The 25,299-nt window shown below is 48.4% G+C and overlaps 1 protein-coding gene and 1 long non-coding RNA gene across 2 annotated transcripts; one reads left to right on the top strand and one right to left on the bottom strand.

The window, feature by feature from the left end:
* Positions 1 to 6,067: 6,067 nt before the first annotated feature.
* On the bottom strand, positions 6,068 to 9,194 carry LOC122371716. The gene is made up of 2 exons (XR_006254774.1): positions 9,147 to 9,194; positions 6,068 to 6,908 (listed from the first exon to the last, which is right to left on the bottom strand). It is a non-coding gene; the product is annotated as an uncharacterized LOC122371716 (long non-coding RNA).
* A 4,235-nt stretch (positions 9,195 to 13,429) lies between these two features.
* LOC122371717 (carboxy-terminal domain RNA polymerase II polypeptide A small phosphatase 1-like) lies at positions 13,430 to 25,297 on the top strand. The gene is made up of 5 exons (XM_043348281.1): positions 13,430 to 13,588; positions 20,471 to 20,718; positions 22,024 to 22,173; positions 23,029 to 23,214; positions 24,180 to 25,297. Exons 1-5 carry the CDS (start codon positions 13,519 to 13,521, stop codon positions 24,393 to 24,395), a joined length of 870 nt encoding a protein of 289 aa, XP_043204216.1. The 5' UTR covers positions 13,430 to 13,518; the 3' UTR covers positions 24,396 to 25,297.
* The last annotated feature ends 2 nt before the right edge of the window (positions 25,298 to 25,299 follow it).

Here is a 25,299-nt window from a genome sequence, read left to right as displayed (position 1 = left end):
TGAGATCTGGAAGCGTCACCCTGCACGTGCGCACGTGCAAGATGGGTCCAAACTGACTTGCGCACGGCATCCTACTAATCGGTCTCTAGCGGTGTACCAAATTTGAACTCAATCGGCCCGGCGGTTCTCGAGATCTGGAAGCGTCACCCTGCACGTGCGCACGTGCAGTTGCACCCCAATCGTGGCACATGGAAATACATACTAAATGACTGCAACCTACTGATCGGTATCAAGCGTTATGCCAAATTTGAACACAATCGGTCCAGCCGTTCTCGAGATCTGGAAGCGTCGCCCTGCACGTGCGCACGTGCAGTTGCACCCCTACCAAGACACATGGAAATGCATCGCCTGGAAAGTGTCTACCTCCATGCCAAGTTTTAGCGCAATCGGCCCAGTAATTACCGCGAGCTATTGCGCTTATTACAAAACAGGCACCTCTTGGCTTTGCACGTGGAACGTGCGTTAGGGGTCACCCATATGCATCGAGAGTAGCACACTATGTGAAAGAAGGGAAAAAGCTACCCCACACAAAAAACCGCACGTGTATCAGCCCAGTGGTTGCCGAGATATAAGTCGTACAAAAACGTCCCCACGGCGGCCGGCCGCTATTTAGCAGTAAAATCGTGTCGCATCCTTCTATGGGAGGTATTCCCGTCACCTGTTCGTATACTGTCTGAGCAAAGGCCATACGTTACGGTCCAAATTCCATAGTGAGGCGGACATACGAATTTACGAGAGTTTAGCGACGAAATGATTCACTTAATTGTTAAGTAATAAGTATCATTAGGTAGACCATAAATTTTATCTAGCATCTCACCGTAGATGCAGTAAAAAGTGCTTTACTTTTCAATGTATATAAAGACTTGCTCAGCTCAATCAGTTTACTCTGTATTGGCTCAAGCCGTATCATGCGAACGCAATACAAACTAGAGCACCGACAGCGCAGCGCTCCCCAACTCACTGCTCGCCCAGTCCACCCGGGCCGCCGCCACGACGGCCCCCCGCAAGTAGGCATCCCGCACTGCACCGACAGCCGCGGGCGACCAGCTGACCGGCCAGCTGACCGGCCAGCAGCCGGCGGGCGGCAAGCCGCGGATGGCCGACCCGCCGGCGCGGCGAGGGAGGGGAGGGACGCAGCTGAAAGACCCGACTACATATATATCAAAGAAACATTATATGTAATCATCCATGACGCGACATAAATCTGCTTTATTGGGTTTAGCGGTGTAGTCTGTGATGCCATCACAATGAAAATAGCCTAGTTTTGTAGAGCATCAAATTCTGATTCCATAACGACTCTCGCTAGTCCATTTTCAATTGTAAATAAGCCTTTTATTGCGATGCAAAGTCCCGAAATGGTGCCGACGGCGGCCGGTCCCCGATGGTACCATACCATAGATGGTAAACAGGTTAGTTCACATTCCCGCCGCTATGCGGGCGGCGGCGGCGCCACCTGTCCTCGTGTCCGCCTGACACCGTAACGATATAGGTCTGAGCTCAAATCTCGGTAATGTCGTGCTTTTTTACTATATTTCTCAAAAACGGCACCACGTGCAATAAAGTTGTATATATCATTGGAAAGAGCATCAAAAGTTGTATAACCTATCAACTTTTCACATAAATATATCTCAACTGTAAAAAGTTATTAAGCAGCAAAGACGCTCCCATTGACTTTCCATGTTAAAATTTTTCATTTTTAAACGAGCCTAAAAAGAACAAACGAATTTGCACAGCTTAAAGAAGCATAACAACATGTTCTATGGTCTTTTCTCAACAAGTCCTGGAAGTTTAAACAAAATCGTATCATATAATTTTGTACAATGAGCGAATGAAAAAGTCTCTGCAAAAACGCCCATTGACTTAACATGGGGAGCGAAAAAAATTCAACTTTGACCTCGTGCAAAGACACGTTACGAAGTTCTGAGGGGTATACGGCGCACACCAGCGTGTACCCAAACGTGTTTGCCATAAAATGCTGGGAAGAAAACCACCTCTTCCTTGGCTCGTTTTTCCGCTATTCCCGATCGCGCAAAAAGTGTCCAAAACCCCGTTGACTTAACATGGGGAAAATGGAATCGCACGTGCCACGTGCCACGAGGTTTTAAGCGAGTAGCGACCGGTGCCAACAGGTAGATCGCCTGCGGGAGCCCATACACTGAAATTTTTAAGAAAATCGAGCCACAAGTTTAGGCCTGACCCAAGTTGCCCCAATTCGCGGCCAGACATGCAAAACATAGCCCGGAGAAGGACCGCTCCGGTTGTTTTTCAATAGAAAAACACAATTCTAACGAATAGTGTTTGTCTTTTCAAACAACCTGCGGTTACGCAGCAAAAACGCCCGCCACCAAACGAGAGGATGAGCCTTGCACGTGCAGACCGCAGTCGGTGTGCTACGGACTGACGTGCACGGCACCCTATTCGTCGGTCTATAGCGGTGTGCCAAATTTGAGTGCAATCGACCCGGCCGTTTTCGAGATCTGGAAGCGACACCCTGCACGTGCGCACGTGCAGCCTAGGCCCCAATTGACTTGTGCACGGCACTCTATTCGCCGGTTTCTAGCGGTGTACCAAATTGGAGCTCAATCAGCCCCGTCAATTTCAAGATCTGGAAGCGACCCCTACACGTGCGCTGGTGCAACTGCACCCCAACCGTGGCACATGAAAATACATACTAACTGACTTGTGCACGGCACCCTACTAACCAGTCTCTAGCGGTATGCCAAATTTCAGCAGAGTCGGCCCAGCCGTTCTTGAGATCTGGAAGCGTCAGCCTGCACGTGCGCACGTGCATAGCGGGTCCCATCTGACTTGTGCACGGCACCCTACTTACCAGCCTCTAGCGGTGTGCCAAGTTTGATCACAATCGGCCCAGCCGTTCTCGACATCTGGAAGCGTCACCCTGCCCGTGCGCACGTGCAGTTGCACCCCTACCAAGACACGTGGAAATGCATCGCCTGGAATGTGTCTACCTCCATGCCAAGTTTTAGCGCAATCGGCCCAGTAATTACCGCGAGCTATTGCACTTATTACAAAACAGGCACCTCTTGGCTTTGCACGTGGAACGTGCGTTAGGGGTCACCCATATGCATCGAGAGTAGCACACTATGTGAAAGAAGGAAAAAAGCTACCCAACACAAAAAACCGCACGTGTATCAGCCCAGTGGTTGCCGAGATATAAGTCGTACAAAAACGTCCCCACGGCGGCCGGCCGCTATTTAGCAGTAAAATCGTGTCGCATCCTTCTATGGGAGGTATCCCCGTCACCTGTTCGTATACTGTCTGAGCAAAGACCATACGTTACGGTCCAAACTCCATAGTGAGGCGGACATACGAATTTACGAGAGTTTAGCGACGAAATGATTCACTTAATTGTTAAGTAATGGGTACCATTAGGTAGACCATAAATTTTATCTAGCATCTCACCGTAGATGCAGTAAAAAGTGCTTTACTTTTCAATGTATATAAAGACTTGCTCAGCTCAATCAGTTCACTCTGTATTGGCTCAAGCCGTATCATGCGAACGCAATGCAAACTAGAGCACCGACAGCGCAGCGCTCCCCATCTCACTGCTCGCCCAGTCCACCCGGGCCGCCGCCACGACGGCCCCCCGCAAGTAGGCATCCCGCACTGCACCGACAGCCGCGGGCGACCAGCTGACCGGCCAGCTGACCGGCCAGCAGCCGGCGGGCGGCAGGGCGCGGATGGCCGACCCGCCGGCGCGGCGAGGGAGGGGAGGAACGCAGCTGAAAGACCCGACTACATATATATCAAAGAAACATTATATGTAATCATCGATGACGCGACATAAATCTGCTTTATTGGGGTTAGCGGTGTAGTCTGTGATGCCATCACAATGAAAATAGGCGCCTAGTTTTGTACAGCATCAAATTCTGATTCCATAACGACTCTCGCTAGTCCATTTTCAATTGTAAATAAGCCTTTTATTGCGATGCAAAGTCCCGAAATGGTGCCGACGGCGGCCGGTCCCCCGATGGTACCATACCATAGATGGTAAACAGGTTAGTTCACATTCCCGCCGCTATGCGGGCGGCGGCGGCGCCACCTGTCCTCGTGTCCGCCTGACACCGTAACGATATAGGTCTGAGCTCAAATCTCGGTAATGTCGTGCTTTTTTACTATATTTCTCAAAAACGGCACCACGTGCAATAAAGTTGTATATATCATTGGAAAGAGCATCAAAAGTTGTATAAAATATCAACTTTTCACTTGAATATGTCTTCAAGGTACAAAGTTATTAAGCACCAAAGACGCTCCCATTGACTTTCCATGTTAAAATTTTTCATTTTTAAAGAAGCCTAAAGACAACAAACGAATTTGCACAGCTTAAAGAAGCATAACAACATGTTCTATGGTCTTTTCTCAACAAGTCCTGAAAGTTTAAACAAAATCGTATCATATAATTTTGTACAATGAGCGAATGAAAAAGTCTCTGCAAAAACGCCCATTGACTTAACATGGGGAGCGAAAAAAGTTCAACTTTGACCTCGTGCAAAGACACGTTACGAAGTTCTGAGGGGTATACGGAGCACACTAGCGTGTACCTGAACGTGTTTGCCATAAAATGCTGGGAAGAAAACCACCTCCTTCTTGGCTCGTTTTCCCGCTATTCGCGATCGCGCAAAAAGTGTTCAAAACCCCATTGACTTAACATGGGGAAAATGGAATCGCACGTGCCACGTGCCACGAGGTTTTAAGCGAGTAGCGACCGGTGCCATCAGGTAGATCGCCTCCGGGAGCCCATACACTGAACTTTTTACGAAAATCGCAATGCACGTTTAGGCCCCGGTCAAGTTGCCCCAATTCGCGGCCAGACTTGCAAAACATAGCCCGGAGACGGACCGCTCCGGTTGTTTTTCAATAGAAAAACACAATTCTAACGAATAGTGTTTGTCTTTTCAAACAACCTGCGGTTAGGTCATGACATGACCTCAAAAACAAGGTCATATCTCCGAAACCAAAAATCACAAACTTGAAATTTTCAGTGGACATCAAGAAAGGATAGAGGAGCAGCTATACGAAAAATCGGCCTTCTAGCTCTAAAAATGTTGAGTGCAGAGCAGAAAGACTACCTGGGGGGATGGGTGGCAACCACCCCCCCCCCCCCATGTGCGGGCGAGAGCAGCACAGGGCTCGAGAGTGTTTTAGAGCCCACCGGCCTTGACAGAGGTGACGGCCGACGTCCCGATGGGATAACGCTCTTCCCTTTCAGCCGAGGAATGAGCCTGATATGGGACGCCACCTGCTGCGACACCGCTTCTCTGCAACTGCTGTCATCAGCTCTGCCTTGAGCCCTGGTAGCGCCGCTCGCTTTGCGGAAGAACGCAAGCGCGTCCGATATGCCGCTCTCCGTAAGAAATACGTTTTCGTACCTTTCGCGGTTGAGACACCTGGTGTCCTGGGTCCAGCGGCCACACAGGGGGGGGGGGGGGGTCGGATGCGACCCCCCCCCCAGGCTGTCGTGGGTACGGAAATAGCCCAGGCGGTGCCGGGTTAAACTAATAGTATTACCGCAGGGAACACGACGCATTTATAGCCGATACATTTGCTTTTTTTCTTAAATAAGATTGAAACATTGCGAGTACTGGCTTTTCGCCTAGCAGTTGGGCGTGAGGTGAGTGACGATAAAAATTATTTCGCTCTCCCTTGCTCCTGCACCTGCGGAAAGTGGATGGATGGGCATTGGATACTTACTGGAAGGGTGTAATAAGGGCAATACACCACTTCATGCTCCGATAATTGCATTACGTCTATGACGGTGTAAAGTAAAGAATAAAGATGTGTGAAGAAATAGACATCTGACAATTGGCTGACTTCCCTGCCTCCCGGCCGCTACTCAGGTCCACCACTCGCCGTTGTCAGTGCACGGTTTTTCTAGCAAGCTCCAGCCTAGTATTGATCTTATTCAGTATTTACGGTACGAAGATTTGATAACGGAATGTGACGTTTCCACATCATGCTTGATGGTTGAAGTTTGCACCGTTAACAACTACCAAGTCAAGTCGCAGCCCCAGTCATCTGGCACGTCTCTGTCATCGAATAAAGCCAATGAACAAGAAAGTTATTATTTTCCAGCATAAATGAAAATATATAACACTGCTACAGGCGGTACGCGGATGTCATGCACATTACACACAACGATTCAATCGAATAAAAACTGGATTAACCATAAATCAGCACTGGATTAACCATAAATAATAACAGTACAGCACCAAACACTTGAGATGCACATTATAGTACTTTAGAATGCACAGAGGAGTAATGAGACTAAAAGTTTTAACACGCCCTATCTTAAAAAAATATTGAACGAGATATTTCCACAGTGCAAAAACAAAACCGAAATCCGACAAAAAACCGATTCCAGGTTCAATGTCCACAGATTTAAAAACAAAACTTTCAAGTGCCCCCATGGTAAAAAAAAAATGACCAAAGACGGAATTGTAACAAAGAATAAATAAAGATATGTGCGGCAAACGAAGGGCGGCACTGGACGAGCGTCTGCACAAAGTAGGCGCACAGAGTTACTCCTTAGCCCAGCGGGCAGCAGCAAATGAATTACAACCAAAGGAAGAATATGCATTAGTCTATTAAGGCTCATCGCACCATGACGAGGCACAGCTAGGATAACGCGATTCGCCTGCGTCCTCCAGGCGAGAAGCACCTCGAGTAGGCTGCCGTGTCTTGACCAACTGCCGCATCCGTCGTCCGCGCCGCAGGCCTCCCAGTAGTGCCTCGGAGTAGTGCCTCCATCGCATCGGCCGTCGACCGGCGTGGGGCCCGGATGTGACTAGTGCAGCTCCGTGGGGTGCCCTGCCGCGCTCTGCCGAGTGTGCAGAGAGCAGGTAGACTGGTGGCGGTGAAGAAAACAAGCAGTTATCTTCTTTCGGGATCTGTAAAGAAGCATTCTACTAAAAACTACATCCAAAACGTTTTCCATATTTTTTTTTTACAGAACACAATGCAGTAGCCAAAATAGATATGAAGTATGTGAAGACAACAGTCTACTGCCATTAGATAACTGATCCTGATGGACAAATACATTAGATACTAGTAAATCATAAGGTGGTTCAAAGGCACACTTTGCAGCTCCAGTAAAAAATCACTGTTTTTCATACTTCATACTGTAAGGGGAAAGGGTGGGGTGGGGATGCAGCCAAGAGTGCATCATATGGGGTTGTAGTGGTCGGACCATCTGGAGCAATAGCCTGTTTTTGCCGTTTTTAATGTTAACCCTATGGCGCACATGAGCACGCGCCACGGGCGCACCCCCGGCCGAATCGTGCCCAAAAGCTAATACGACCTGTTGAATTACATGACCCACGAGTCGTGAAAATTTCACCCTCGTGCGTCAATCGACGGCGCCGCAATATCCGTTTTGGGGCATCACGCCGCCTATAAGCCTCGCAAAAGCGTCCGCACGGCCGGCCGGCCGGCCGGCCGGCCGCTCATACTCAGAAATTTCCGTTAATCTAAGGAAAGACTTCGCTCGCTTCGCTCGCTCCGTAACAAAAGTGACACCTCTCCGTTTTACACGTGTCACGTGCAGTGGAGGTCACCCGCAAGCATTGTCCATAGTAAATACTTGTAAGAAGAGTATACGCTACCCCACACAAAAAACCGCAAGTGTAACAGTGTCCGTCCCCCTCCCCGGCGCCGTTTTCCTCCAGGGGAGGCGCCCCAGCCGCCGTACTGGGGCGTAGCGGAGTCCGTGCTTTTAGCACAGCAAAATATCCACCCAGGCTAGATTAACGTCACGACAACCTAGGATTAAGAGTGGCTAGACTTCAGACTTCATGCAGACTTAACATTGAAGTATTATATATGCAACTAAATGACACACATGGTGTTTGTTCTAACCTTCTCAACAGAAAGTGAACGTGTCAGGACAGCACCCCTTGGTGACCATTATATTCAAGGGGTGCAGGAACTGATTCCCCAGGGGTGAAGCGATAGAAGCAAAAACATGAGTCACTAGTTCCCTCCTGTGTCTTCCCTCCTGCAGAAAAAAAAATACATGTGTGATGCCCAATGTGACTGATAACTGCATATTATAAAGCTGGAAATATTGTACAAAGTTGTGACAACACAAGCAAACTATGCATGTCACTGCTCTTGTATAACTTTTCTATTTTTATTGCTATATGAGACCTCACAAGACACAAAAATATGCATGGTTAGAAAGTGGGTAACAATACATTTCAAATGAACTAAGCAGATTATTTCTAAGCTCCTTTAAGTCCCAATTTCTGCTATATTTCGCTTGTTGTCACTTCATATTTTGAACTCAAGGTGCCTTGTGGATTTACCTCAGGTATGTAGGTAAATCCACAAGGATTTATGGGCTTTACCACAGTTGAGTAGCTGCTCCCTCAATTTAAGTTTCTCGTTAAATTTCATTGAGGCGTTGCAAGATGGGCTGAAGCCGAATCCTCTTCCCTGTTTAGCTGATGCTCATAATACCTGAACATTTTTAATTCCAATTTTTATAGCTGTTAACAATTGGTAAAGGCCCATGTACCTAGACAACAATGACTTTACAGAAGAAACCCCTGGCTGTGTTTCATGGGCGCGCTGCCAGCCGCTGCCAGCGCATTCCGCGTGAGCTAGCGTCAACCTCCGGTAGTGTTGGAGGTATAGGCTTGTTGATGTCTCTATGGAAGCCAAAAGCGGCTGGCAGAGTGCTGTGATATGCTGTGATACACCACCCTTATTTTTGCACAATAATGCTGTGATAACTGTTCCTGCAAAAAATATAAGGTGAAGTGAAGTAAAATCAGGTCAAACATTAATATATACCCGAAAATAGCAGTGTTTGGAGTACCTATATTCACATTACCAATAATATAAAATCAGGTCAAACATTAATATATACCAGAAAATAGCAGTGTTTGCCGTTTGGAGTACCTATATTCACATTACCAATAATATGATACACAACAGGCCATAGAAAACCAGTGAATCAGAATGTTGAATTGTACCCCAATTTCAATATCAATATGGCACTTGGCAATAACAGTTAAACACACCGTTTTTGATGTTAAATCAACAGAGAAAACTCCTGAACATAAAAAATGATCAGAATGTATAATAAGGATAACAGTATAAATAAAAATCGACGACATCAGCACCTATCATCGCCGTTCCACATTCACCACTCCCCATTCCACGCACAGATTGTTTACTCCTTGGTTTACCCCGTGTTCGCAGTCTCCCTGACGACGGAGATTCTTTACGCCCACCGACCAATCACGTTCAAGATCAGCGGGGCTTGGCCGCAGTTCTCGAACGCTATTTGCCAGATTAAGCAGGACCTTCGTCGTCAGTAAACTGTGAACACGGCGTTACATATTTCGCTATGGTAACAAAAGCGCCAGAATTGACTACCAGAATTGGATCCGAAGGTCAAATGGGTCACGTGACTGACAAGTTCAGATGGACAACACCAGGAAAACGGAACAACGTGCAATAACGTTCTATATATCATTGGAAAGAGCATCAAAAGTTGTATAAAATATCAACTTTTGACTTAAACATATCTTAAACGTAAAAAGTTATTAAGCATCAAAGACGCTCCCATTGACTTTCAAAGTTAAAATTTTTCATTTTTAAACGAGCTTCAAAAGAGCAAACGAATTCTGACAGCTTAACGAAGCATAACACCATGTTCTATGGTCTTTTCTCAACAAGTCCTGAAAGTTTAAACAAAATCGTATCATATAATTTTGTACAATGAGCGAATGAAAAAGTCTCTGCAAAAACGCCCATTGACTTAACATGGGGAGCGAAAAAAATTCAACTTTGACCTCGTGCAAAGACACGTTACGAAGTTCTGAGGGGTATACGGCGCACACCAGCGTGTACCCAAACGTGTTTGCCATAAAATGCTGGGAAGAAAACCACCTCTTCCTTGGCTCGTTTTTCCGCTATTCCCGATCGCGCAAAAAGTGTCCAAAACCCCGTTGACTTAACATGGGGAAAATGGAATCGCACGTGCCACGTGCCACGAGGTTTTAAGCGAGTAGCGACCGGTGCCAACAGGTAGATCGCCTGCGGGAGCCCATACACTGAAATTTTTAAGAAAATCGAGCCACAAGTTTAGGCCTGACCCAAGTTGCCCCAATTCGCGGCCAGACATGCAAAACATAGCCCGGAGAAGGACCGCTCCGGTTGTTTTTCAATAGAAAAACACAATTCTAACGAATAGTGTTTGTCTTTTCAAACAACCTGCGGTTACATAGGCCGAATGACACATAAAAACACGACAAGAAACGACGTCGACATAGGATAGAAAACAACAATCAAACGCGTGGGAACGTGATAAAATACTATACCTAACAGGCGTGACAAAATATCTCGGAGCTTTACATCAGGAAAGATGGTGATAAATGTGCAGTAATTTTAAAAATAAAAATTCAGCACAATCATACATATTGTGTTGAATTATACAATCATACAAATATACAATTATTTAATAATGTGGTGTAGACTAGACAGTTAGTGTGTACGTGTATAGGATGAGTATGGTACAGGGTTTAGCAGACGCCAAGACAAAGTATTTTTGTTAAGAGCTGGATTTCGGTTCCTGATTTCGATACTCTGTGATCCTTAGATTTGCCTCATCTTTGCAGGTGTGGAGGATGCCTATACTAAAGTCACCATTGCCTATGTGTATGGTCGAGTGTTCAAAAAGTACATGATCCCCCAAGTCTGTGCCTCGCCTACTGTTTCGAGCGTCCCCAAGATGTTCCATGAATCTGGTGCGAATCATTCTTCGTGTTTTACCGATATACGTTTTACTACAAATTTTGCACGTTATTTGATAAACTACGTTTTTGAAGAATCAGATTACGAAGAATGATTCGCACCAGATTCATGGAACATCTTGGGGACGCTCGAAACAGTAGGCGAGGCACAGACTTGGGGGATCATGTACTTTTTGAACACTCGACCATACACATAGGCAATGGTGACTTTAGTATAGGTATCCTCCACACCTGCAAAGATGAGGCAAATCTAATGATCACAGAGTCTATCGAAATCAGGAACCGAAATCCAGCTCTTAACAAAAATACTTTGTCTTGGCGTCTGCTAAACCCTGTACCATACTCATCCTATACACTTACACACTAACTGTCTAGTCTACACCACATTATTAAATAATTGTATATTTGTATGATTGTATAATTCAACACAATATATATGATTGTGCTGAATTTTTATTTTTAAAATTACTGCACATTTATCACCATCTTTCCTGATGTAAAGCTCCGAGATATTTTGTCACGCCTGTTATAGTACTTTATCACGTTCCCACGCGTTTGATTGTTGTTTTCTATCCTATGTCGACGTCGTTTCTTGTCGTGTTTTTATGTGTCATTCGGCCTATGTATCTGAAGACGAGCCGTGCTCGAAATATTATACAACTCTTCTCTAAAATATATATTTCATATAGCTTACTCATGAGCATCAGACTACTATATTTATCTAACTTCACCATAACATGAATATCATACACATTCACTGAATCATAGGCTGTTACAGAACAAATGTTTCGGCAAAATTCGTCCGTTTAGCTGTTTGGCCTCTGTGGTACACAAGCCATAGACCCGAAGTTGTATCTGAGGCGATGTTGGCGAAAGAGCTTTAATTAAAAAAGCTATCGAATACGCTTTCTGTGTCGCTGTAGCTCTTATTCGTGTTTTACGGGTCGCTAAAGTAAAACGTTTACCAACGTAACGCTAAGGTATGCTTACGGCCCCTGATCGAGGTACCGGAGGTAGAGCTTTGCGGAAAAGCGAGGATGCTGCCCGTGATGAGAGAAAGCCCAATTTCAAGGTCTTGGCCGGGTCATCATAGGTCAACGCCCAAAAGTAGGAAAAATCTGGCCTGCTAGAACTTTGTAAGCCGTAGCTGTTATCGGGGTCCCGTCCCGAGTACGAGTTCTATGTTTGTTTTGAACAAAGATGATGACTCCATGCATTTGGGGTAGATCGGTTCGGGTCAGGTCAGGTCAACCAGCAGGCTTAATGCGGCCATCTATATAGAATGGGTGACAACCACCATTGATAGCTTTGTAACATGTTACATAACCACGATTTATCAAAACTACTTCTTATGTTCAAACGGGCCGCGGGCGCTAAACTCGAAATCAGCTCGGAAAACTACACTCGTAAGTGGAAGCAAATAAACCTAAAAAAGTGAACCAATTTCATCCATATTCGAATCAGGGCCAATAAATTTCTAGAGTAGGTATGTGTAAATTCATTAACTCGAGGGCACTGGAAGTGTCGTTGCAATATGCTCCTTTTTGTGCGTCTTATTAGGAAAGCCCGAGAGGGGTCCGCTATCTGACTTCGTTTCCCCTATACAGGCAGGTCCGAGGGTAGTCAGGGCTGAGGCTAGCTATAGGTACCTCGTAGTTACTGATGCGTCATTCATGATCCGACGAATCGACTGCAACCATTATTTTGAAAATCAGACGAACGATTGGGTCAGTTTTGGCTCGCTCACTCATTTGAGGGATAAAAAGGGACTAGAAAAGTGGCTACGTTAAAATATTGCCATGCTGATGTTCCACGTCCACAGCTTATTGACATATTAGCAATAGGGACAAGGGAGCTCTTGAAAGGATTTGAATCTGACTTTGTACCTATTTGTTGATGTTGCTGACGCCAACTTAACTGACATGATAGCTCAAAAACCCATACTCAGCATCGTCAAAAGTGGTCGACCCCCCGGTTCTGACGAGTGGTGGGGGTTCGCGACCCCCCGTCGGCGACGCCCCTGTGCTCCTTGAGTCTCTACCCCCCCCCCCCCCAGTGAAATTCCTGGCTGGAGGCCCTGGCATTCATGGAGTGACAATAAGGGGACGGTGTATTGTGTAATCAATCTATGAATTAGTATTATGCCCGCAAACTCAAAACCCGCAAGCTCGCAACCCGCATGCGAGGTCCAGTGTGGGGCGGCCTTTACTTGAAATTCGTGCTCGATGGCGCGGAAGGCTATGTAAACCGGTTGGTAATGGGAATGGGTACGTCAGGGTGGGTACTGGAATAGGTGTGAAGCGAATATTTTCCAAGTGATCTTCACCTGAATTCGAAAACATATAATTCGAATTTTTTTTCATTTGTTCTCTTTTTTATCTAGGAGGAAATCTGAGCTGATTTCTAGCCTTGTTTCTATGATTTCTAGGAGGATTTGTTATTATTTTTCGCATTGAATCACGGTAACATAATTTAGTGATGGCCTGCTTCTTATCCATTATATAGTTTTATTTATTTTGGAAATTTTACCTAAATAATTCAAAATAATTTTGAAAGTAATCATCAAAATATATCCTTAATTAGTTTGAAAATCATTGAAGAACGTTGCTCATTTTGTTGCTTGAAACGAATTGAAATTCCAAACAATCTTGCCAAAGGACGACGCCATCTTTATTCGTGGCGGGGTTGGGCTCGGGGTCAGTGTGGAATAATGGATTTGTGATCGATTTAAATTCAAATGGACCCTTCATCTGTGATTACCCAAGTTAGTAGAGAGGAAGAGCGGCTGAATGTTCAGCCAGAGAATGGTAAGTTTGTCCAAAAGTAGCTTTTCTTTGATTGTGACGTTTATGGCGCAGTTGTTTTGTGTTTACGTTGCACGAGATTCTGTTTTTATATTGAATTTTATGGAATAATGCTGTTTTGTCTCGATTCCATGTAGCTTATGTGCAAGGAATAAATTCTTGAGCATGATATCTGATTTCATTAGGGTTGGAATCAGTGAAAAATGATGATAACAATGGGTGATAGCAATTACAATTTGTTCACATCATAGACCAACATCAACATTGCCATCCAAGATATCAGATAATTTTACCGATATCAGCATCTGGGTTTGGTGCTGGAGATCATATGAATTATCATTTTTGTGACATATGCAGCAATGAAATTAATAAACATTTGTGTTGCCACAATTGCATAATTGTTCGGGCATTTATTGTCCTTTCAAGGTGGTTGTTCAGTTGGGCAAACTAGGCTTTTGAATCAAAATATGGAGGCATCTGATCTAATTTCTAATTTGATTCTGGTAAGAGAAGCCATGACCATATATGGGCATGAAATCAATCTTTTGATTCATTTTGGTACACTTAACTTCAAATGCATCATTACGGTTGAAAAAGGGCCCATGACGGTGAGAGTTGTGTTTGAACTTTGAATAGGTAGAAAAATGTAGCAGGCATGTAAAAAGTGTTACCTCCAAGCCAAGAAACTGTCACTTTGGCCTTGTGCCCTTGTGAATGGCAAAAAGACAGAGCCACTCTCCATTACGTCAAAGCTGTTTTGAGAAAATCTCCACAGTGTATGCTGTTTTTGTATCATGAATCTCATACATATCAATAGGTATTTGTTTAAAATAAAATTAAATTTTGAAGCCCTTACATTTAATTGTTATTATGCAATTATATTTATTGTAAGGGTTTTACCTGTTGCTTCTGTTTTTGTATTCTTGACATTTAAAAATTGTGAAATGTGAATTGTTATCAAATGTAGTGAAGGGAAAGAGCAACAAGGCTATTGGCATATGTTGTGATGAGAATGCTACTAAATGCAAGTGATAGCAAAATAAATGCTGTTTTCTTGGAAGCCATTGCTGCATACCTGTTTACATTACATGTGACTCAAAAAATTGATTAGCCAGCTGATGGGGAATCAATATTATGAATATCTGTTCACAGTGAATCAATTTGTTGATTGCCTTTTGCTACCTATATAATTCAAACTGTTATGATAGGAGCAATATTATTTTGCTTAGTAGATAGTTCCAGCATTTCTGTTCAAGATCAGGCATGCTCCTTGAAACACTCACTAATTTTTATATGATTGGTAATTTAGAAATGATCTGCATTTATGCCCAAATATGGTTATAAGGAATCAATTTTTTGATGCCTCCATATTTTGATTCCAAAGGTCTAGTTTGCCCAACTGTGTTAGGTTGTTGTTACGGAATGGTGGTGGTTGCTTTTCAAGGTTTCTTGTGTCCTCCAATAATGGAATGGAAGAGTAAGACAATGTATGTTCTGGAAACCTAGTTACAATATTAGTGAATACATTGAAAGTTTAATGTATGTTGAGTGTTACTTTGGTACTGTGCTCAGTTCCATTGAAATGTGACCTACTAGCTAGAACAGAGAGCAACTGACCTGTTGCCTGTGAATCCCTGTAATTTTCAGGTTTTTTTGTGAATTATCTATGCATGCCAACCTCATTTGAAAAACTCCGCTACATATTCATTTATTCGATGATTAACTGCTGAAGTGACTTGAGCGAATGCTAAGCCATTTGACTCAAGGCCGAAGTTATTGCAAAGCTGAAGTGTCTAACAATATTTTAGAGCATTCATTTCAGTGTTAGGTCAGTTTTGCTGAACAGCTGAAATAAAGCAAACAGTGCTAGGTTAGCAGTGTGCAAGGCCACTATATTGTCAAAATATTTTTTCCTATGGCTATGGCCAATAGCGGAATATGAGTGCAAAAAGGTGTATTTTGTTGTGCTACCTGCCTGAGGCCATTGGCTGTGGGCGTGGTCATTGAGTAAGAGCCTTTCGGTAAGGCCTGGTTGTATTGATTTGCTTTACCTTATTTGGTTTACCTCATTTATCTCTTTTACCTCATCTAGGTATGATCTAGCTGTACCTTATCTAAGTACTTTAATTTTTGAGCTCATTTTTCCAAAAGATTTCTTTTTGATATGACAGGTCATGTTTTTGAACCTGGGTAAGGAGCCCTGAAGTCTGAAGGTCTGAAGATCTTAGCCCAGTAAATTATCTGATTGCCCAGCAAATTACCTGATTACTCAGCAAATTATCTGATTGTAGCACTAGGACTAACTTTTGGTGTAAACTACTTTGTTTTCTTCTTGTTTGATAGCAGAAAAGTTGTTTATTGTTATGCTTCCAGGAACCGTAATTGTAAACATAACTCTGGCCTAGGTACCAAGTGATGATGAACACTTATGATGTGGTGTTTTCATGGTTATGAAATAAATATATTTTTGCATCTACTATTAACCCGCGCCCCGTAGGGCTACCGGCGGACCCTACCACCCGTAGGGTAGGGGGGGGGGGCGTTTCGGCCCCCCCCCCTAAGATCTCGGAAAGTTACCGGCCGATTTTCAAAATTCAAACGGCGTTCGATAGCCCCACCCGGGAACTACCTTGTGACCAAATTTCATTGACCTAGGTCAAACCGATGACGTCACAGGTCAGGTCAAAGGTCAGATTTTCACCGTTCACAGGCATTTCAAGAAATGTGTTGTGAAATCGAGTAAATTGGTAATTTATTGAAAACCATCGATGGTACATTGTTGGTCAAACACATACTTTGCTATCTGAGGTCACTGATACCAGGTCAGGTCACAGCGAGGTCAGGTCACCGGGGGTCACATTATGAAAGTGTCGTGTGATACATGTTTTATGGTCTATTTTACATGACAAATGCGATTATGTGGGTTAGGTAGCCTTTGGGGCCAGCCTAGGTCACGTTTTGGTGAAGGTCAGGTCAAGGTCAGGTCAAATTAGGTCAAATTTCAAAGTTGATATTTTTGCATAAAATGGGTATCGATTCGATGCAGCTCGTCACGGGGAGTCCAATGGTGGTCTTTGTTTTGCTCTACGAGGTCTAGAATTGCCAAAAATTGAGTTTGAAAATTTGACGTCATCATTTTTGAGCAGGTTTTTCGCTATAACTTGGCCAAAAAACGAGGTATCGATCTGAAATTTGGTTTGTAGATAGAAGGCGGTAGGTACTATCACTTATGTTCCGGTTTTTTTCGAAAATCAAAAAACTTTTTGGATTTTTTGGCTTATATATCCAAAAAAAATGCATTTTTAATTTTTGGGGGTCAAAACTCAAAAATTTCAAAAATCCGAGATAGCAGTTTTGTAGCCCTGTCAATTCTACACCTTTTGTGTCTTGATCATTTTTCTGTATCTTCAAAGCTGTAGGCCTGACAGGTCTTCTCGCGAAGGTCTTTTTTCGGTCGAAAATGACAGAACACGTCATTCTGACGTCATTTGTGGCCAACCTATCATAGCCTCTGGAAAATTTTTGGTCACAATGTGTAAAATCGATGCCCGGAGGGGTCCTGAAAGTTTGGTGGCGATATCTCCAGCCGTTTAGGAGATATCGACCGAAAAGGACAGGGGGGGGGGGGCGTTTCGGCCCCCCCCTACGGGGCGCGGGTTAACCCTCGCCCGTAAACGGCGATCTGCCACCTTCGCCCATGCAGGGGGGGGGGGTTGGTGCGACCCCCCCTTGGCGTTTGAAAACGGAGCGTCGTAGAGCTTAGCGGAAAAGACCAACGGATTGCTCTCGCCGAGATCTCGCGATTGGTGGTATATTTTTTGGTCCTAGGTCAACATTTGACCTACTTTTGACCGGTCAAAGGTCAAATTTTCGGAAAATAGACTTTTTCAAATTTTCCGCGGCGATTGCGGCAAAACGGTGGGAGATATCGACTTGAAACCTTCACTATCGTGTTCCTTGATCAATTCTCTATCGTTTGGTATGTATTTCGTTTCCCTAGCTCTAAAAATGGCGCGTTGGGAGCGCCGGAAGTCGGCAAGGTCACAGTCGGCGGCAGAAATTCGAAAAATCAAAATTTAAATTTTTGAAATCTGATTGTATTTTTGGATTTGGGATGTCCATTTGCTCCCTATAGAAGCTAATATTGCTGCATATTCCCATTGAGGTGACAAGAATTAGCAAAATAGTGGTTCGGGCGCTTTTCAAAAATAGTACCGGACGCTGTTCCCCTTGTGACGTCATAGCTCCGTGACCTGACCTGACCCGGTCAAGTTTCTGATACCATATGATAGCCAATACTTGCCCCAACATGCATGGGAAGTTTCATCACGATCCATCAACCGATGTCCGTACCACCGGCAGGAAACCTCGGGCGTTGGCACTCAGTTTGTGAAAATCCGGCCTGAGGCTGTTCCCTTTGTGACGTCATAACTCCGTGACCTCACATGACCCGGTCAAATTTTTTTTATTAAAAGATGCGCAAGGTTTGCCCCATAAGGTAGGTACCCAAAGCCGCCGTTTTTGCGCTATTTCCGAAAAACCTCAGGGGGGGGGGTTGCACCAACCCCCCCCCCCCCCCTACATGGGCGAGGGTTAAAGGTAGTGTGCCACCTTCCAATGATTTCTCATTTTATTTTTCCTAGGATAAGAAGCTTCTGTTTTTACCTAATATCACAAAAAAAAATCAAAAATGGGCCTAAAATAGTGCCTTTTTCGCCTAAAAGTTTATCGGTTTTTCGATATGTATAACAACTGTAGTGGGCTGACCTGTAAACATGCGTCGGCAACAATCGCGAATGCGGCGCACATGTGACAATAAGCATAGGTCATTATAGAGTTACGACGCACGGGAATGAGTTATCAGCTGTCTAATCGTATACAACACAATGTCGAATTTAAACTGTAAGCCTGTATTGGTATTTTTTCTTTAATTTGGCTGTCGAACATTAATTTATGGTTTGAAATATTATTTTATGTAAAATAATTGATATGAAACAGCCGTCTCTAAAGTTATGACCCCATCTCACCACATGAAAGTGGCAGAAATGACAATGATCAGCTGACACATTTTTCTTGGCCGAAGTCAGAGCGCGCGGCCCGACGCACCACCACCGCACCACAAAGTATGAGCAGAAGCCACCTGCGGTAGACCGCGCCCAAAGCCAGGGCCCCGGTAACGTGAGGTAGCCGAGTCGGGGCAGCGTGTGTTGGCCCAAGCCGGGGCCGCGGCTTTGGGCGCGGTCTGCCGCATCCCCGGGCTATCACATGATACCGGGAGGACGCGCGGCCCCGGCTTAGGTCAGCGCACGCTGCCCCGACTCGGCTACGTCACGTTACCGGGGCCCTGGCTTTGGGCGCGGTCTACCGCACCACCTAACAGGCGTGTTCGAAACCGCAGGAGATGATGATGAACGGGTTTATCGAAACTTGATTGGATGAGCCTATCGGTAATAGCGATTTCAGTGTGTGCATTTATTGTTCATAGTGGTGTGAAATGTGGTTGGGGTACGACCGACAACCCGTCAGGGCGAATTTCGCACTGGGGTACTCAAAATTTGAAGAATTTAAGACGTTTCCATGAGTTTTGAAGGTATGGATATTAAGTTATAAAAATCCGGTTCTTCTTATCTGGGCCATTAACTCCATACGGTCCAGGAAAGCTGGCACCTACCTTTAACTTTCATTTTCACTTGTTACTTACATGTCATTAGTTTAGTTTGGCAATTCCAAAATGCCTCAGCTGCTTATATACTTATATTTATGAATGTCTCATGCTCCTCATCAGTCATCTCCTTTTTGTATTCTTTTGTTTTCTTGTCTTTCCCCTCCTGGCTCATCCCTCTCCCTCTATCTATCACCCATTTATATTTCATTTCATGTTTTATTTTACTGTGTAGTTCCTTGATTGGGATATGTTGGAAAACAACAAAAATTGATATTGTGGCATGCTAGAAATGGGCACATAAAGGTAGGCTAAATATAGGTAAAAAAGAAATAAAAACAAATCACCACCATTAAAAATTCATGCTTCTGGGTGTATTTAACTATAAAATGTTTACCTTAAGACAGCCACTCCTTTTTTCCATTCAAACTCGCTAGAATATTTTCTTATTGAATTTTGGTCGATCAACTTTCGAGACTTGATGACAGTGGAATGATGAATAATCCATGCACTAATTGGTATTAACCCTCACCTTATTGGTGTTTAACCAGACTACTTGTCTACAACATGCCTTCTTATATCGGGGTGCATTGGTCGCCCCCCCCCCCCCCAGTTGTTCTGCTCATGGCAAGAGGAAGCCTATGATACCTACTCAGTTTTAAGGTCCTGGGTCATTTGTTGACTTTCATGTCAATGAGTAATGACCCCAAAGTTGGGATACTTGGGGTCTGCTAGAATTCTTACAGAGAAGCTGCGATGTTTTTTTTGGGGGGGGGGCTGATTTCATATTTTGTATTTGTGTTGATCAAAGATTATGTTATCATGCATTTGGGGTAGGTCGGGTTAGGTCAAGCCTTGCCAACCAGATGACAGCCCCCATCTGACAGGCCCCCACTGACGGCTCCCCTCTGACCTCTGACCTACTGACGGCTCCCTCTGACCGCCCCCTCTGACCTCTCCCCTACTGACGGCTCCCTCTGACCTCTCCCCCACTGACAGATCCCCTCTGACCTCTCCCCTACTGACGGCTCCCCTCTGACCTCTGACCTACTGACGGCTGACCTCTGACCTACTGACGGCTCCCCTCTGACCTCTGACCTACTGACGGCTCCCCGCTGACCGCCCCCTCTCTCACAGCACCCCCCCCCCCCCCCCCCGACAGCACCACTGCCCGCCCCTCTGCCCGCTCCTCTGACCCCCCCCCCCCCCCTGTCGGCCCGCAGGCCAGGTGCCGGACGCCCGGGTGAGTAAGCCGCGCAGCCTGCTCCGCTCGCTGCTCTGCTGCCTGGGACGCCGCGACGGCTCCCGCTCACCGTCCCCGACCCCGGCGCCCGAGGAGAATGGCCACGTGCCGGTGCCGGCCGGCCACCCGGCGCCGGGCGTGCTGCTGCCGCCGGTCACACACCACGACATGGGCCGCGTCTGCCTGGTGGTCGACCTGGACGAGACGCTGGTGCACAGCTCCTTCAAGGTGGGTGCGGCTGGACCGGCCGGCCGGGCCGCGTTATACTTCGCCGCACTCTCAGGCCCTGAAGCCAAGCTAAGGTGTTGAGCACAGGCCTGTTCCCAGCGTCCATTCCCTGTTGTATCTTTCGAAAAGTGTGCCGTCTGACCGATTGCGGGTGGGTGGGTGCGGCGCACACTCGAGAGCTGGAGGTATTGTGAAGTGTGGTAACTGTGTGACATTAGACATACGCTGTTACGGACGCTGTCGAGTGGGTGACAAGTTGATGGTGTTTGTCCGCCGGTCGGCGATATTTGTACCGCACGTCACTGACGGTCGGCGGCCGGGTTCGAGTACCTATGTCCGCTCGTCGGCCGGTTATCTCTCTCCCGGTTCACTGTGCGTCTCCCGGGTTAGTGTGTCCGCTCGTCGGTCCACTGTGCGTCTCCCGGCCGGCGGTGCGTCTCCCGGCCGGCGGTGCGTCTCCCGGGTTAGTGTGTCCGCTGGTCGGCCGGTTATCTGTCTCCCGACCCGCTGTGCGTCTCCCGGGTTAGTGTGTCCGCTCGTCGGTCCGCTGTGCGTCTCCCGGGTTAGTGTGTCCGCTCGTCGGCCGGTTGTCTCCCGGCCCGCTGTGCGTCTCCCGGGTTAGTGTGCCCGCTCGTCGGCCGGCTGTCTGTCTCCCGGTCGGCTGTGCGTGACCGGTGGGCCGGCAGCGGTGCCGCCGGCAGCTCCGGCCGGCCGGGCTGCTGCTGCCGTCAGCCGGTGACCGCTGGGCCCGGCTGTGGGTGATGGTGCCGGCCGCCCGCCCGACTTGGCCCGCCGCCCGGCTCTCCCCGGGGCGGTATGCGCACCGATACTGCTGCAGGGTGGCACGGGCCGGCCGGGCGCCGGGTACGGCCGTGTGTAAATAATGCACCACCGCCCGCCCAGCCGCCGGGACCCGTGGGAGGATGGCCGGGCCGCCGGCGACGGGTGAAGTGCGCTGTGGTAGTGGTCCCTCGTCCGCTGTTTACGTTTCTCCTGCCCTGGCCGTATTGTGCGTGCTGTGTCTGCGATATGCGTGCGCCGTGTGCGTTACCGACTGGTTTGCCGTGTGCGTTACCGACTGGTTTGCCGTGTGCGTTACCGACTGGATTTAACTGGATAGTTTCGCTCGTCAGCTTAGATGGTTGTTTTCGTCAGTCCACTGTCAGACACTTAAGATTTTGACTGCAGCTTTTGGCGTCCTCTTTGATGCCCCACTGGCGACCAATGATAACATAACCACTGCTCGGGTAAGGTGACCTCCGACCCCAGCCAGCCCTCTGACGTCTGCTGTGTTCCCACCCGCAGCCGATCAACAACGCCGACTTTATCGTGCCGGTGGAGATAGACGGCACCGTGCACCAGGTGTACGTGCTGAAGCGGCCGCACGTCGACGACTTCTTGCAGAAGATCGGACAGATGTTCGAGTGTGTCCTCTTCACCGCCAGTCTGGCCAAGGTCGGTCGGTGCGAGCCCGCCCGCCGGTGGTGGGGGGGGGGGAGGTGCACCCGCCGCGGGGGAGAGAGGTCGGTGGTCGCCAGGGACCCGCCTCTGCCCAGCAGCGGCGGCCGGGCCGACCGCCGGCTCCTGTTGAGCCTTGGCAGCAGGCGCCGCGATGGGTCAAAGTTTCGGCGGCGCTCCGTCGAGGGTTCTGATGCAACTGTCTGTCTCTGGCCGAACTCGAGCATGATGAACCAGGCTGGTCCCTCTGACATGTTTGGGATAATATTTATCCCGGCTGGTGATAACATTTATCACTGCCGTCTGCCGAATGCTTGACAAGATGTGCTCAGTAGTTCCTGAACTTTGCAGCTCCTCGCTTATTCACCTTAACGTAAGTCAGGAAGCTTTATGGTATAGTACTGCAATGTTGTGGGTCGGTAGTTCTTTTCTCGGGCCTTTCTCTGAACAGCTGCAATGTAAATACTATATTTGGCACATCGTAGCCTGGCAAGTAGCTTGAGCTCTGCGAAGTGTGCTGATACAATGGCCTACTTGCCGATCATGCGGGAATGGACGTATCCTGATTCCTGACCTGACCTGACCTGACCTGACCTGTGTGTGTACAGTACGCGGACCCGGTGGCCGACCTGCTCGACAAGTGGGGCGTGTTGACCTGACCTGACCTAACCTGACCTGTGTGTGTGTACAGTACGCGGACCCAGTGGCCGACCTGCTCGACAAGTGGGGCGTGTTGACCCGACCTGACCTGACCTGACCTGTGTTTTAGTACGCGGACCCGGCGGTCGACCTGCTCGGCAAGTGGGGCGTGTTGACCTGACCTGACCTGACCTGACCTGACCTGTGTTTTAGTACGCGGACCCGGTGGCCGACCTGCTCGACAAGTGGGGCGTGTTCCGGGCACGGCTGTTCCGCGAGTCGTGCGTCTTCTACCGCGGCAACTACGTCAAGGACCTGGAGCGCCTGGGCCGCGACCTGCACCGGGTGGCCATTGTGGATAACTCGCCGGCCTCCTACATCTTCCACCCGGACAACGCGGTACGTGGTGGACAGTGGCACCGGGCCGATCACTGCGGTCAGGCGGGCCGCTGACTTAGCGATCCGCGCTAAATGAACGCATTTTTTCATTGTTTTTCTGTAGGTTTGTCCTGGCGTCTCCTGTGAATGATTCTGCTAGCGTGTTTAGTACGTATTTACCTAAATTCTAACATTACCTCTGGTAGCTCTCTCCTCGTCTCACATTTAAACATCGAAATCCTGCAGACCTCGCCTAACTCGCTGTCTCCTTTTCCCTTTCCTGCGATAGGTGTGATCCCGATTCCTCGCCCTAGGCGTGGAATCCCCACCCGCGCTCCCGGGACGCTGGGGAGCTGCTGGCGGCTCTCGAGCTCCGTCGCTCCCGGAGCCTGTGTCACCGGTCCTGGATACAGAGTGTCACGACACCGGCCCGCCCACGGAGTGTCCCGGGACCCGCCCACGGAGCCTGCGTGCTGGCTCGGTCCCGCATCCTGCGTCCTCCGTCCCGGCTGCCGGCGTGGCTACCTGCCTGCCGGCCCGCCGCAATGTCTTCCTGTCCTCGTCCCGGACAGAAACTCGTCTTATGGTGAGAGCTCCTTATTATCCCACGGCGCCTTAATGACATTTGGGCAGGCTTGAAATATTTTTGTATTTATTGTTATTGTGATATACGAGTACAATTTTATGTTTTATGCATCGCACGAGATTTACGCGATTTGGGTTATACTATCTCTATGGGTCTTGTATTTCACTATAACCCAATGTAACCTCAATGTGATCAGATTTCCGGTGTTCTCCTGTTGTAGGTATGTTTTCGCTGTGTGCGTGTTGGGGTGGTGTTTCGCCGCTCGGCTTACCGTGGGCCGCCCGCCGCCGACCCGTGCGGTGGCGCCGGCCGCTGGTGGTGACCCAGGCGCTGGCCGCTGGGGGTGACCCTGACCCGGCCCGCCGGTGGTGACCCTGACCCGGCCCGCCGGTGCCCGCAGGTGGCCTGCAAGTCGTGGTTTGACGACATGAGCGACACGGAGCTGCTGGACCGGCTGCCGCTGCTGGAGGCGCTCAGCCGCGCCGACGACGTGTACTCGGTGCTGGGCAGGGAGCACTCGCCGTCGCCGTCACTGGGCGGCCCCGGCCCGGGGCCGGGACCAGGACCCGGGCCGGGGCCGGGACCCGGGCCAGGGCCCGGCCTGCAGCCCTCCTAGTCGGACGGCGCCCGGACGCGCCCCCAGACTGTGCCATGGCGGCGAGAGTGCGCGCGCCGCGCCGTGCTGCGCCGCCGCCGTGCCTTAGCGCGCCGCCCGCGCCCGCGCCGGCGGCCGCCCCCGCCCACTACGGGTTCGTGGCCCGCGCGCCGCCCAGATCGCCCGGCAGCTCGGGCGACGAGCAATGTTTTTAGTGCGAATGTGATACACACACACTGTTGTACCTAATTGAGCGCGACAGACTGGAGGCGCTATCTGAGGGGCGGCCGAGGGCCGAGCTCGTGCCAACGCGGCCCCGCCGGCCGCATTTATACGCTGGACTGTGAGTGCGAGTGTGCGCGCGCGTGTGTCGCTGTGGCCACTAACTGTGATGGCGGCGGGTCGAGAGGAGGAGACGACGGTCGGAGCGGCGCCGACCGGACGCCAGCTCCATCCATACACCACTGAATACTCGTCCCACCCGGCCGCCCGCCCGCCCGCCCGCCCCAGGCACGCCTGTTATATCAGCTGAAAATTTTATTCACCCTGTTGTCGTTGGAGGATTTTGTACGAGCGCGCGCGCCGCCGTTGTTGCTGCTGCTGCCGCCGAGGGTGGCCGGCCGGGCCGCCCGCTGACAGGGCGCCGGCCGGCCGGCCGACTGAGAATCTGTGTTTGATATAGACTTGTTACTGACCGTGGAATAGTAGCGTTACACAGCCGTTTTAGGTGGGCGCGCGCTGCCCCAGCCGCGCCGCCGCTGTGCTGGCGACTGGCCAACCGAGTGGCGCTGTTTGACCATTCTGTGACACCCCGTTTGTAGACTATTGAACTATGAGCTGATCTGTGAGAGCGAGAGAGAGAGCAGGCACTCGGTGACCTGACTGTGGCCTTCCATTGTAAATATATCCCATCAGGAGTACAAGC

The sequence above is a fragment of the Amphibalanus amphitrite genome, unplaced genomic scaffold (genome assembly GCF_019059575.1).
Source record: "Amphibalanus amphitrite isolate SeventyFive unplaced genomic scaffold, NRLGWU_Aamphi_draft 001271F_arrow, whole genome shotgun sequence".
NCBI classification, from domain to species: Eukaryota; Metazoa; Arthropoda; class Thecostraca; order Balanomorpha; family Balanidae; genus Amphibalanus; species Amphibalanus amphitrite.
The sequence above is the reverse complement of the archived record's forward strand: the minus strand, read 5'-3'. Positions and strand labels throughout refer to the sequence as shown.

Coding starts and splice junctions, on each gene's coding strand:
- LOC122371717 (XM_043348281.1), top strand. CDS start 13,519: ATGGACCCTTCATCTGTGATTACCCAAGTTAGTAGAGAGGAAGAGCGG. Junction 22,174..23,028: donor TCACCGCCAGTCTGGCCAAG/GTCGGTCGGTGC, acceptor CCTGTGTTTTAG/TACGCGGACCCGGTGGCCGA. Junction 23,215..24,179: donor TCTTCCACCCGGACAACGCG/GTACGTGGTGGA, acceptor CGGTGCCCGCAG/GTGGCCTGCAAGTCGTGGTT.